At 35.2% G+C, this 10,890-nt stretch overlaps 1 protein-coding gene across 6 annotated transcripts in view; it reads right to left on the bottom strand.

Moving 5' to 3' along the window:
• Positions 1-476: 476 nt before the first annotated feature.
• Positions 477-10,890, bottom strand: part of UBR5 (ubiquitin protein ligase E3 component n-recognin 5) — a 133,821-nt gene continuing 123,407 nt past the window's right edge. For all 6 annotated transcript variants that reach the window (XM_043880314.1, XM_043880319.1, XM_043880315.1 and 3 more), the window contains exons 53-59: positions 9,555-9,730; positions 9,279-9,363; positions 7,794-7,949; positions 7,347-7,460; positions 5,800-5,944; positions 4,120-4,205; positions 477-1,089 (exon numbers count right to left, since the gene is read on the bottom strand). In XM_043880314.1, coding sequence (XP_043736249.1) covers positions 877-1,089; positions 4,120-4,205; positions 5,800-5,944; positions 7,347-7,460; positions 7,794-7,949; positions 9,279-9,363; positions 9,555-9,730 — 975 coding nt within the window. In that variant the 3' untranslated portion in view covers positions 477-876. The remainder of the gene's footprint in view (positions 1,090-4,119; positions 4,206-5,799; positions 5,945-7,346; positions 7,461-7,793; positions 7,950-9,278; positions 9,364-9,554; positions 9,731-10,890) is intronic.

Here is a 10,890-nt window from a genome sequence, read left to right as displayed (position 1 = left end):
GTAGTTAAGCTGCTCACGAACATTTAAAATTTTCCAAAATGTATCTTCAATAATCATGATCTTATAAAACATTTTACAGTTATCAGAAAGTGCCCAGGCTGAATTTACATAACTGAAATGCCTTAGTACAAATGTCTAGTTAGAACTGAAGTGCAGTATACCTGACTGACTGCTCATTGAAATAGGGATACAAAGAAAAAAGTTGATTGTGATAAAGTACTGTGCATTGGCCCCCATCATATGTACAAAAAAGTGCCCTCAAATGAACAAATTACATGCAAAATATTAGTGATATCATTTAATATCCTAGAGCTCAATGCAGTCAAACTGCAATAAAAGTGGTTTTTATAGGTAAAAGTGATTTCATTTCTTAAGATCTGAATGTTCAGAACTTTTTTACAAGTTCCATATACGATACACAACCGCAGCCAACCACAAATTAAACACCATAAAAAAAGTTAAAATGAAACACAGAACATACTTAATTTTTTATTTTGAAATTCCCTATTCCCTCTATACAAGAACCTTTGCTGAAACACTTTCCACAAAGGCAGCAGTGAATTTTCAGAACGTTTTACATTTTTTCCCCTCAGCAAAAAGATAAATCACAGTGTAAATTATGTTGTTCTGCTGTCATCTTTGGCTGGGGTTAGACCCAGAAGTTGTTGGCTAGCAAACCATTATAGTCAAATGTTGCTAGTGCTCCTCAGGCCTTTAAGCTACAAACTCAGCAAGGAATGTTTGCATTCATCTCTTTAAGGTAAAGGTACCACAGGGTATGCGACAGCATCAACTTCCATAAACTCTTATAGACAAATGGGAAAAATCTACAAAATTAGCGAGTAATATTACACAGCAATACACACATTTTATACTCTACACAAAACCAAAATTCTTGGTCTTAATGGCGAGTAGCAATTTCTGTTTGAGAATCTGTTTAGAGGAATAGAGTGGGACGTAAAGTCGAGAAATGCAAGTATTTGCAGTAGGAAGGTGTTGGTCATCTGGTGGTCTTATTGTGATGGAGGGCATAGGCTGAAATCCTTCTTCACTGGCTGGTAATGAAGGGCTTGATGTCCAAAAGTAAACCTAAACATGAGTATAATAATTACACGTTTGGCTTTTAAGAGATTAACATTCAACCCTTAATTCTGGCAATTATACATACAGCCCCATTCTTGTGTTAAAACCTACAAAGGGGTATCATTTAGAACTGTCTTTTAAATTTCTTATATTGAAAAGGAAAGTTTCAGGGTTGGAAGAGAAAAAAGTGTCAGCTATGTAGAAAAGTGACTATGTTTCAATGCCTCAGCTTCTCATTTGTAACATGAGGCTACCTGACCAAATGCTGTCTAAGAGCCCTTCCTGTTGCTAAATTTCGCAGAGCATCTCTTAGTGGGAATAAGGCACAAGGTCTCTGAAAAAGGTTCAAACTTCACAGAGGCTATCAAAAAGTTATTCTGCATTTTATCTACTAGCAAAACCACCCAATATTTTTTAGTGGTGCACTGTGATATACAATAATTTTGTAATAGTAATTAAGTGTCAGACAGCATCTACTGTACACCAAAATCCATGCAATAAGCCATGCTAACATTGAGTTTTAAAACACATCTAATTTGTGTAATATAGTATAAATTATTTTTTCTTTAAATAAAACCAAAGATATACTTTCCTGAAATATTTTTATTAATACATACCTTTCTTCATTGATAGTAGACAGTGACTATCTCTTAAGGTAAAGCTTTTAAAATCTTGCATTTATAGTACACAACTAAACAGACAAATAAAAGGGCTTCCCAGGTGGCGCTAGTGGAAAGAACCAGCCTGCCAATGCAGGAGAGGTTAAGAGTTGTGGGTTCCATCCCTAGGTTGGGAAGATCCCCTGGAAGAGGACATGGAAACCTACTTCAGCATTCTTGCCTGGAGAGTCCCAGGTACAGAGGAACCTGGTGGGCTACAGTCCATAGGGTCACAAAGAGTCGGACATGACTGAAGCGACTTAACACATACAAACAAATATATTCATTATCTCAGAGTGACTAGGAACCCTAAACTAGTTCCTGAAGCATAGTTATGTGAGAAATCTCATCTAGAATTCTACAGGAGGAAGCAGGGAAAAACGAAACTCTTCAAGTGTCAGCGTCTCCAAAATCTTCAAAGAATTTATAAAAGGGCTAGAAGGTACTGTAGACATAAACCTGGCCCAACCTACTCATTTTACAGGTAAAAAACAAACAATGTAAAGTGTTTCTCCAAGGATAAATGTGGTTACCCAGAGCCAGATTACTACACTGCTGGAAAAAGTGTAGAAGTTGGAAAAAGATAAAGACATAACAGAGGACTTCTCAAAACTTTTACTAGTGAACTATGACTTTCCAAGAGGGAAATACACTATGTATGTAGTTTTATTGCATACATAACCCTAGGGCTAGTAATTCAAGGGAGAAGAGTTTAGGAAACCGTTATATTCCTATGTCCCTAAGACACATATGGAAAAGCCTAACAATATGTGAAGATAACCTCCCAAAAGAGGAAGAGGAGGAGGTAAAGGACACCGTGATATACTGCTAAGCCCAAAGAATACAGGAGTTTAAAGAGTGAAGCTCACAATTAAAGCTGCTGCTGGACATTTTGAGGCCCCCACAGAGGGAGATATTCTCTCTCTTTTGTAAAAGACTGAATAGTTAGCAAATTTCTCTTCTAGGAGATGGCAGAAATGCAGTGAGATTTTAACTTGGCTGACTAGACAGGACATATTGGTTTTGCTCTGAATCCAGACTGACTACAGGAACCCTAATAAGCAACTCAGGTACTCCTAAAACCAACAGGTACAGATACAGTATCTGCACTGGTAGGGACTTCAGGATTGGTCTACAAGTTTATGAAAGTTAAAATACATGGAATTATAAGGAACGAACCTAGGGAGAAGCCTAGGAAACTACCAGATGGCCAAGCCAAGAACAAAAAAAACCTGACAGCTAGGACTGCTGGACAACCTGTCTTGCTACAGTAGGGAAATACTGGAAGGCACCTGGGGCCATGTGAAGATGAAGGAATGCTAAACGCACGGCCCCCTCCCCACAAAAAGTAAGTTACTAACTACCTTTCAAGGTAAATCGGAAACTGCAAACTCTGTGCTTTCCTGCCCAACTATTTCCCCCTCTCAAATAAAATTGGGGGATATATCTAGAAATTGTATCATTTTTTATACATTATAAACCTCTATGTATACATTATATACATTATACACAGAGGTTTGGAATACTGTGGTTTAGAGGTTTAGAATACTGAGAACTAAGGCTGGTTCAACAGGGGCAAATGTCATAGGGAACTATGAGGAATATGAATAGAGATTTTCTGAATAAGGAGTGTCCCTCAAATTTCTACAAGAAAGTCTACAGGGGACTACCTTTTAAGGCTAATGGACAGGTTGATTTGGATATAATCACAGTTGGACATAAACGCTACAGACTTGATAGACTTCAATATGATCAAAGTTTATACTGTCTTAATTTATGATTTATTGTCTTAATTTATTAACTTAATAAGTAATAAGATTAAAATCATAGACCATTCCCTTCTCCAAGGGATCTTGGCAACCTAGGGATCGAACCTGGGTCTCCAGCATTGCAGGCAGATTCTTTACCATCTGAGCCACCAGGGAAGTCCTAATACTTTAAAGATTAAAATCAGAGACCTAGTGCCACAATTAAGTTACTCTATTCATAGTATACAGAGCAATTACGATTCTGTTAAAAAATTTTGCAAACACTTGCAGCTAGTCAAAAAGATTAAGGATGGACGAAAGAGGCCACTAACATACATTAGCACTCACTATAGGGGGAAAAACATGTCTCAACACTAAGGTGGTATTGTATATTCTGGGACTAAGGATAGCATTTTAATAGCTAAGATGTATTTTACTCTGTTTATAGTTTTACTCATACTTCAGATGTCCTACTGTAGAATAGAAAAACAAAATTGCCTTTTATTTCTGGTCTTCAATTTCCTTAGCCAAAATTAAAATCATTACCAATTTAAAACAAAAGGCTGTCTTTCATACAGAGTATTTAAGGTTTTTACATATTCTTCTACAAATTTTATGAAAACACTTACAAGATCTTGTCGTTCTGTCATGCTCATCTTCTCTACAATTGACCAGAACCACCGCTTGAACTGCAAGAGCTTCTCAGCATTTTCTCCTACAAATAAATATAAATTCAATAAATATTCTGTATCAGTTGTATTTTTAGAATACTACTTATAAAATTAAAATGTGAATGGGTGGGGGTCCTAATCCTAATACAGGAAATTAAGACCATTTGTATAATGTGAAACCTCTATAGTTCGTTAGTCTATCCCAATGACCAAGACAAGCAAAACGAACCACAGCCTCAAAAATCACATGACTTTAATTCCACCACTAAGTCATGATTTTTCTCACGATGTTAAACCAGTGCGTCTCAAAGTTTAATGAGTTTACAAGTCACTTGGGAGATCCTTTTAAAATGCAGATTCTCATTCACTAGGTATGGGGGAAGAAAGGGGAAAGAAACCAGAGAGTCTGCATTTCTAAAAAGCTTCCAGATGATGCTGATGTTGTTGATTTGAGGATCATACTTGGAGGGTCTTTAGATAATTTTTTGCCTTCTAGGTTTTTAGTTTATATCAATAAATAAACCAAATTATTATGTCACGAATATTAAAAACTATATTATTATTTAGCACAAAAACTATTATGCAGTGATCTGCATGTTACCAAGCATGAAGGAAAAACAAGGAAATTTACCCAAATTTAACTTACTATAATTTGGCTGAAGCTGTTTGCAAAATATAAATAATAAAAGGGAAAAAACTGGTACCTTCATGTATGGAATTAATCTTGGACTAGAGATACAGTCTACTCATTAATTTCTTGGAAGTTCCAGCATTTTGTTGTATGTGTTAGTCACTCAGTTTTGTCTGACTCTTTGCGACCCCAGAGACTATAACCCACCAGGTGCCTCTGGTCCATGGAATTCTCCAGGCAAGAATAATGGACAGGGTTGCCATTCCCTTCTCCAAAAGATCTTCCCAAGCCAGAGATCACACCCTGGTTTCCTGCACTGCAGGCGAATTCTTTACCGTCTGAGCCACCAGGGAAGCCCATTTTATTGTACAGTCACAGCTAAAAAGTCTACCCCTAGAATATGGGACTTTGAAAAGAAAAAGTTGCAACAAATCAAGCACTGATGACAAATGTTATTCTAGGATTATCACTACCTCTTGTTACTCTTTCTAGATTCTTCATGTGGTTGTGTGTTGTATGTCTTTCTAAGTGTGCTCTGGGTTCAGTTCTGAACTTCTAAAAAGTGAAGTTCTGTATTTTTGAGTTTCTTATTAACAAATTCAAAAGAGAGGCAGAAGGGGAAAAAGGCTACATCATGCAATCAAATTCTTTAGAGAGCTTAAGAAACATGAATTGGGAAAGACCAACAGAATTGTCATAAGGATTATTTTTTTCTAAATAAATAAAAACCCTTTTAACACAGTTGTTCACCACAAGGAATTTTTACTATTTCATACTAAACCATACATTCTTTAAAACGTAGAAAAATAAAGCAATAAAAGAATTAGGAATAACCTAATAATAAGCTATCATAGTTGAAACATACCTTAAAATATATAAAAACCCGAGTAATAAACAGCATTTCCTAAGTCCCTATAAATAGGTTAAGAACCAGAAACCCAGAAAACTGACTGACCAAATTATCTGTATAGTTTATTTCTCATATAAACATTTAATAAATTTCATACCTGATTCATCATTGAAAGACGTGAAACTGATCAGCATCTGCACGTTAACCTCACCACAGCCATTTACCAAAAGCCTAAAGTCTTCTGCTGTTAAATCTTCTAATGAATTTTTTGGAAGCACATCCAGTAGACCTTTCCTCATTGCCTAGAGGATTTCAAAAATTGCTTATTTATTACGATCAGTACTTTACTTTCTACATAGCAGTTATTATCATTAAAGCCCAATGTCTAATTTTAACAGCCTAAGAATACTAAATAATACTAAAAAATGAAGTTCTGTATTTTGAGTTTATTAACAAATTCAAAAAACAGGAAGAAGAGAAAAAGGGCTATAGGTTCAACAGTAAAGGAGTATTATTTTATCTCAGGAGTTAAATAGTTTTTAAAATTATGTTAGTAACAAACAGGATGGTCATTAAGAAACAATCTGTCAATCATGCTATCCTGTCAATATCCTAAGAAAAGTATGATGATAACAAAAAACCAATATCCCCGACACAAACTTACTGAGAAATGCCAAGAACTGTTCTAAGCACCTTACGTATGTTAATTAACGTTAATCCCATCCTCATTTTCAGAGGGAACAAACGCACACGGTACTTAAGTAGTTTGCTAATGTTACACAGCTAGAGCAGGCTGCAGGCATGATTTGAATCCGGACAGTAGAATTCCAGAGCCCACACAATTATTCCCAGCATAGGGATCAAAACCACTTCATAAACATTCTTCCCCAGGAGGAGAAACAGTTAACATAGTCGGCCTGATGTTGCTCTTTAGAAGAGTCTGATGGGAGGATGGTCCTTGACAGGCATCTGGAAACTTGGCTTTTGGAATGTTCCCTACATTATTACTAACTGATGTGGCAGTAAGTCCTGCTGTAACAGCTTGCCTAGACTATCTGTGAAAAAGGTGATTTATGATGAACATGTGTTTTTCCTCTAGGAGTCTGACAGGACTCTGATATTTCCTCTGCTAGTAGGACTGGCCTCCAGGAAAAAAGCTGGGCCCTGACTCTTAAGTAGGCTTCCCTAAACACAAACACTGCATAGGCATTGCTGTAAATCACTGCTGGAGGAAGAACGTATTTTTTTGTGACAACTTATACCCCCCGAAAGAGAATTTTGAAGCTTGTACCTGGATTCCTCCAGACTGTCTGATATAATTCTCCCCTTGTGAGAGTCCTTTTGTTATAATAAACCATACCAATAACTGCCTCGGAGTCCAAGGGGTCCACCTAGTATGTCACCAGAGGCATGGATGGCTGCAGGACTCCAAAACAGTAATCATCTGAGTCCCATAAAGCATCCTTTCCAAATTTTTACTCACCAGATCTACGTTCTGATGATTACATGGTTCTTCCAAGTAGTTTTACCCAAAAGAAAGGAGATGGTCTGGACTCGGGTATAATTTATACTGTATGTAAACTCATTTTGGTTTAAAAATTTTGACCCTTCATAAGCAAGCTGAATGCACTGTAAGCTAGTTTAAAACACAGAAGATACAAATAGCCTCATCAGATCAAGTGATATTTTTTGGAAAAAACTTACGTGTAATGGCTGTTCTGCAACTACCAACATTCTATGTTCAGCATATTTCCGCACATACTCATAAACATTCTGAGGAGTGACTGGTATATTTACACCATTAGGAATAAGTTCAACCTGTGGGAAATTTAGCAGTGCCATTTAAAACCAGTTTTGACAAAGCAGGAGTAAGTTAGCAGTTCATAAAACAATTTCCTAAAGTTTTAAAATCTAAAGAGACAATCCTGTATTTGACAACTAAGAGATGCAGACATTCTAGGCCTAAGTAACTATAAACTCTTCAACCTCTCAATCTGTCTAACTCTCCATCCATTCATCTTTCTCTCCATCTCTTACTGTGTCTTTGCGTGTGTATGTGTGGGTGTCTCTTTCTCTTTCTTGGTCCCGACCTATCTAAATTGTTTTTCTGTGTTTCAAGCACAACAGACTAACCAAATTCATTTGTTTTACCTGTCCTCCACCTTCTTCTTTACAAAGGTCAATTGCAAATGCCAAATCCATTGCTGAGAAAACAGCATCAGCATCTGAACTCTGAGAAGCAAGAATAAGTTGCCGCAAACTCTCGTACATCACAGGGTCAAAAAAAGCAAAATCATGCCAATTGACCTAAAAATGAATTATGAAAGAAACATCTTAATTGGATTCAGTAGTTAAGTTGAAATCTATGATAAAAATTTTATCTAATTTGAAGATACATGATACACCGATAAAGAATAATCTCCCACTAATATAAATGCTCTAAAGAGGTAAAATTTTAATAAGTCTTTGGCTCTGATAATACATTTAATTTTCAAAGTATGAAAAGTATATATTTTTAAAAAATTTAAAGCCAGGAGTGTAACAGCTTTAAGTTCTAAATTGATCTGCAGGAACCAGCACTAATTATTAAAATGTGATTATGCTGAGCAGCTGATCCTAAATACACATTCTGTAATTCCAGATGATAAATCTAATGCTCAAAGGAATTCAGTAACTTGCTGAAGGTCATATCATTGGGTTATAATTTGAGTCTGTTTGATTCCATGACCTTTTCCATAAACCTTGTTAAAGGCTCAACATTTCTATGCTGCTAGCTTTTAAGTTCAGTTCTTTCTCTGTACAAGAGCATTTTACCTGGAACACATTAAGATGTCAATAGAGTTAGCATTTAAAAAAAAGGAAAAAATATATATCATAGTATGATACGCTGTAATAGAAAACAATATTCACTAGTGGGTTTGAGAAAATTATTAGCAGACCACAACTTTAACAATGCTAACTCATATCAGATGTGTGGTATGCATCTGTAGACCATACAGTATTTTGCTGTTTATAGTGTATTATAATTAGCATTATGCATTAATTTAAAGAACGTGTTTTTCTCCTATCTTCCCCATCATAAAGGAATGTACAAGCTGTCAAATTATCAAACTACAATCAAACTACCAAAACACAAAAGAAAATAAGCTAATTCTGTCACCAAGAGATAATTATCAAGCATTGCTGAGCGAGATGTTCTTAACCTTCTTTTCTCCCTTCTACCAACATACATCTTACATACAGTTTTGAAGCTAGGAGTGCTCGTTTCAATACAGTGCTATTTCTATTGCCATTACTTGCTAGAACAGATAATAATAAAACTTACTGAGCACTTACTATGTGCCAGGCACTATATTACTGTCTTTACCATTGTATTAATGAAGAATAAATTCCAAAGATTTGTCTGCAACGGGATCCAGGTCTGTCAATCCCTCTAAACTCACCTCTGTGTCACTCATTCTCCTATGCTGTCTCCTCCATGTATTGAGATTTTTCCCCATGTCATTAAATACTTGAAAACGACTTTATAATGACTAGAATGCCTTAAAATTTAATATTAAGTTAATGCCGTAACTATATATTTTATAAAAAATTTTGCAACTGTAAAAAGCAGTTAGATTCACTAAAATCACTTACTTTCCTACCAAGCAACACTTTAATCACATGTCTATTCAATGTGATAGGACACAGTTCATTCTGTAATAGACACAGTCCAAGAATCCTAAAAATAAAAACAAGCAAATAGTAATTAAATTAAAAAAATTCTAGACTACATAACACCATAAATAATATACACACTTAAATAATTTTATAGTAGAACATATATACATTTTACAGACTAATGTATTTTAGAAAAATCTCATAAACTGAAATTTTTTTAAAAATTCAAATCTAAGATTAGAGTGACTTTACCTGCCAATATTCCTGAAACAATTCAATCTTGCTTCTGTGTTTTTGCCAGGCCTTGGAGTATAAAATCCTCTTTTTCCAGGTTGGTAAAACAAAGGGGCATTGTCATCACCATCATCTGTATCATCTAAATCCATATCTACTACACTTCGACTAGAACCATGACGCTTTCGGTTTTCCTAATAACAAAGTATCAGAGATCAAGTCCCAAGATTTCATTTATATTTTAGTATATGTGTATACAAGAGAATGATTATTATTTAAAAATACCATCATAGCCCTCTTTAAAATTAGTAATAATCCAGGTACCTCCTCCAAAAAAAATTAACAGTAATATTTTTAACATTACCTAAGACTGATATTTAACAAAGCATACAAACTGGTTCTCTTAAATCACTTAAATGTAAAGTTCCATAGGTAAAGCAAGTTTCATATTTAAACATAAATAAACTTTAATTCATTCTTTCAGAATTGTGATATACAAAGCTTGTGCCTATTAACTTCTCTGTCCATTTAAGTAAAATCACTCAGTGAAACTCTGGTAGCTTCTTTTATCTTGATTCCTTAAATTTATTTTCCCTTGATAGAAGTCTGGACTGACAATTTTAAAAGCACTTTAAGGATGATGCTCCAACTGTCTTCTAGCCTTCACAGTTTCTGATGAGAAATCCACTGCCTTGCACATTACGGTTTATATGTAAGGCACTATTATTTTCTTATTAGTTTTACAGCTGCTTGATTATACCTAGTCACAGTTTTCTCTCAGTTTATCTTGTTTAGGGTTCACTGATCTCCTTGAATTTGCAAATAAATATGTTGTGCACCAAATTTGGGAAGGTTTCAGCTACTATTTCTTCAAATATTTCCTGTAGCAATCTCATTCTCCTCTTCTGGGCACTCCAATGACATTGTTTAACATGGTCCAACAGGTATCCGAAAACTGTTATTTGAGATCTTTTCTTTCTCTTCTTCAAAATGGATAGTTTCTATCTTCAAATTGATACTTTCCTATATCATCTTCGTTCTACTATTGACCTATTCAGTGAACTTTTTAATTTTCATAAATACTTTCTATAATTTTCCCTTGGTTCTCTTTTTCTATTCCTCTGTTGCGAATCTTTACTTTTCCATTCATTTGCTTATCTTATAGAACATGAGAGAAAGTTTTTCCATGAGATGAGATAAAGATAATTTCCATGAGATAAAGATAATTCCAACAAGTGGGATAATCTCAAGGTTAGCATCACTTAGTTCTTTTCCCAGGAGAATTGGTGAGTCTCTGCTGGTTCTTTGTATGTTGAATAATTTTGGAGTGTATCCTGGACATTTTTTTTTACCA

The sequence above is a fragment of the Cervus elaphus genome, chromosome 21 (assembly GCF_910594005.1).
Source record: "Cervus elaphus chromosome 21, mCerEla1.1, whole genome shotgun sequence".
Lineage (NCBI taxonomy): Eukaryota > Metazoa > Chordata > Mammalia > Artiodactyla > Cervidae > Cervus > Cervus elaphus.
Note: the sequence above shows the minus strand (reverse complement) of the source record. Positions and strands in the feature narration are given on the sequence as shown.